At 32.5% G+C, this 3,291-nt stretch overlaps 1 protein-coding gene across 2 annotated transcripts in view; it reads left to right on the top strand.

The window, feature by feature from the left end:
- Positions 1-2,930, top strand: part of LOC112515069 — a 15,105-nt gene extending 12,175 nt beyond the window's left edge. Inside the window, exons 16-18 of one of the 2 annotated variants that reach the window (XM_025121708.1) lie at positions 1,034-1,711; positions 2,190-2,542; positions 2,634-2,930. In XM_025121708.1, the coding sequence (XP_024977476.1) occupies positions 1,034-1,711; positions 2,190-2,523 (1,012 nt within the window). In that variant the 3' untranslated portion in view covers positions 2,524-2,542; positions 2,634-2,930. Of the gene's footprint in view, positions 1-1,033; positions 1,712-2,189; positions 2,543-2,630 lie in introns of both variants that reach the window. The other variant, XM_025121707.1, reaches the window with a different exon arrangement.
- The last annotated feature ends 361 nt before the right edge of the window (positions 2,931-3,291 follow it).

Below are 3,291 nucleotides of genomic sequence, written 5' to 3' on the forward strand. Positions count from 1 at the left end.
ATATTTATGATTTTAATATGATTTAATTTTTTATTTTTATATTTAATGCATTAAAAATAAGCGTATTTAATTTTCATTTTTTTTATTTTAAGGAATATTTAAAAAAATTAAAATTTTCGTCAAAATCACATGTGCTTCACAATTAATTATTATCTTTTTTCCAAAACGTTTTCCTGATCATGTGATTTAAAGCTTGATAAGCAACAAGGATTCAAGTTAAACATTGAAAAAGAAATATAATGAAAACATAATCACATGTGATGTGTAGCAAAACACATTTAAAATGTATAGATCACATGTACATCAAAACGTAATTCGTAATTTACACATATCGTATGTAATGCTCTAGATAACTTACATATCTTTTCCACTATAATCAATATCACATATCTTACATTGAAGAAAATTAGCGATTCTTTTTTAAATAAATATCACAACTATAATATTAATAAATCTGGAAAGATTTGTAAATTGAAAAAAAATACCGATTCTTTTGTTATTATGAAAATGAAATAAATAAAATCCTAAGAAAAAATGATCATAAATAAACTTTGAAATTGACGGATTATTTTTATTTAATAAAAGAATACAAAATATTAATGTTAGTAAGTATCTATTAAAAATTTACCGGTTTCAAGATTATTATAAAAACAAATTGATTGTTCATTTCCTAAAAAACCGAACCTATATAATCTTCCTGATTTAGACACAATTGAAATATTACTAAAATTATCTATTATAAAGTCAAAGGACAATCATACCCTTATAAATTAAAAATAAAGGAAATTAAATAAAATTATACTATTGATAGATGCTAGTTTGTACAGTTGTACAAAAGGGAGCGGTTTGTATTTGATTGCTCCTCTCTCTCTCTCTCTCTCTCTCTATATATATATATAATATATATATATATATATATATATAAAGATGTACCATAGAGTACCACAGTTTAGAGATTTTTTTTGGCTTATTGTCATGCATAACTAAAAAATTTGCTTGATTTTGATCTTTCTTTCTATTCCTAATGAATCAGGTCTCAGAAGGGTGCTGTTGAGTTCTTCTGGATTGGTGGGCAAAAGCTGGGAAGTTTGCTGCAAAATGATCCAGATGAAAATTTCCCTGGTTTTCCTAACATGGATTTGGTTAATTGGGGTCGTAATATATTGTGGTCTTTAAATCAGTATAAAAGTCTCGATAAGCCTTTGGTTCTATGGGATATCATAGCAGCATTATCGGCTTTTAAGAAATCTGAAGTTAGCTATCTGGAGCGAATACTGGTTAAATGGTTGATCTCGAATCTTGGATTTGAGTGGGGCCCTTCTCTTGGAACTGTTTTGCCACATGTCTGTAGACATCTCTCCGACTTAACTTCCCGCCAGTTGCATCTGCTTAACGTCATTAATAGGAATGTCATACTTCGCGAACCAAAGTTGGATAATGTAAACGGTGAAGAGCAGGGATCTGATGGGGAAGAACGGAAACTATGGAGTAAGCTTCTTGAAATGAGTGAAAAAGAACTTCGAGAAAGGCTCATTGGTTGTAGCTTTTCTGCCACACTCAACCTTTCATCTCGTTTGCCTGTAAAAGGGTATAATGGTAATTGGCAGCCAGTTGGATTGTCACAAATGCAACGGTGGGTTGCCAATAACGACCATATAGTTAAAGATTATGTGAAACTCCTTGCTTCTGAAGTTAAAAAGATCGAGAAAAGGTATATTAAATTCCATACATTTATGTAAAGAAAGGGATTTTCGTTTGTATTATTCCCTCGTCTCAAAATAACTGTGCACATTTCTATTTACTTTCCAATTCTATCCTTGGGTATGAGACGGAGAAATTCATTACTCCCTTCTAGGGTAAATGTGTCATATAGTCAATTAAAAAGCGTATTAGTTGCACATTTCTAAAACTGTTGTATAATTTGCTGTAGAGGGGGGTTATGGGGAAAACCCTAAAAACGGAAAAACCGAAGAACACCCTCTTAACCATTCATCTGGATAGTATGCACATGTGTATACAAGTAATTGAATATGTTTTTTTGGTTTTTATGCACGTACAAGACAAATTGCTCACAAGTTACTTGTGCACATGTGAATACTGTGCAGATGAATGGTTAACACAAGGTGTTACTTAGTTCTTTATTTTTTTGCGGTTTTTCCCTGAATCTGACCCGTTTGTTGCATATACAGGTATGTAGCAGAAGAGGATGAGTGTAGCTACTGTTCAGCGCCAGTTCCATTTAAGGATACGGAAGTTGCTTTTTGCCAAGCTGACAAAATCAAACAAGCAAGGTGTGCAGTTTCTATGATCGTGTGCCCTACTTCTCCGACATGGATTTGCATATCTTGCAACAGACGGGTTTCAAATTTGGCACCGGAGAGTCTTTTTACGCTGCACAGATACCCTCCATCTGTTGACTCGGTGCAAAATGCTCAAGTTTTGTCGAAACCATTATGTCCATTTTGTGGGATATTGCTGCAAAAACAGCTTCCTGTGTATCTTCTACCAACATCACCCGTATAGATCAAATGTGGTTCTGAAGGTACATGACGGTTTCACTTGGCTTTTTTTTAGTTTGTGATCGTTTTTGTTTATCGTTTTAATATAGTTCTATTTCGATGTGATGATAGTAGGAGGATGTCATGGCTCCGTCCTGCACCCAAGTCGACCTGAAGCCGCTTCAACGGTTGTGAGGGGATCGATCCAGGTAGTTTTCTTTTATTTCCTCGAGAGTCGATTGCTATTTTTACGGGTCAAGTTTTTTCGTATTCTTTAGGTCCAAGTAGTTAGTGGTATAGAAGTAAATCAGTTGTTTTGAGTTATTGTCATTTATTAGATTTATAGTTTACTTGAAATTAGAAATTTAATCATATGTAATTCAAGCCTCGCATCTTTAATTTATGCTATGGAATATCTTTAGAAGATTCTTTAAGATAAAAGACGGTTATTATTATTTTATATAGTCTTTTTAAAAAGTGTAACGGGATGATAAATTTATAGAAGATTTTAGGAGTGTAATAGATGTTGAAATCTCTAAAATAGAAAAAAAATGAGAACAAGTTTTATTTGGTAGAGTTGGTCTGCAAAGCTTTTATTTACCCAAGTTCGAATTATGTTAATGTCATTTTACTAGTCAAATGGTGGCACCATTTGAAAAAAATTCCGTTGTTTCTTATAGTCAAATGGTGGTGTCATCGTTCGCTATATTTTTTTTCTTATAATCAATTGGTGCCACCGTTTGAATTTTTTTGGATCCATTCTTGGGAAGCAGGTATTTATATTAGTGACATT

The sequence above is a fragment of the Cynara cardunculus genome (genome assembly GCF_001531365.2).
Source record: "Cynara cardunculus var. scolymus isolate 2C chromosome LG 7, CcrdV1, whole genome shotgun sequence".
In the NCBI taxonomy this organism is placed as follows: Eukaryota; Viridiplantae; Streptophyta; class Magnoliopsida; order Asterales; family Asteraceae; genus Cynara; species Cynara cardunculus.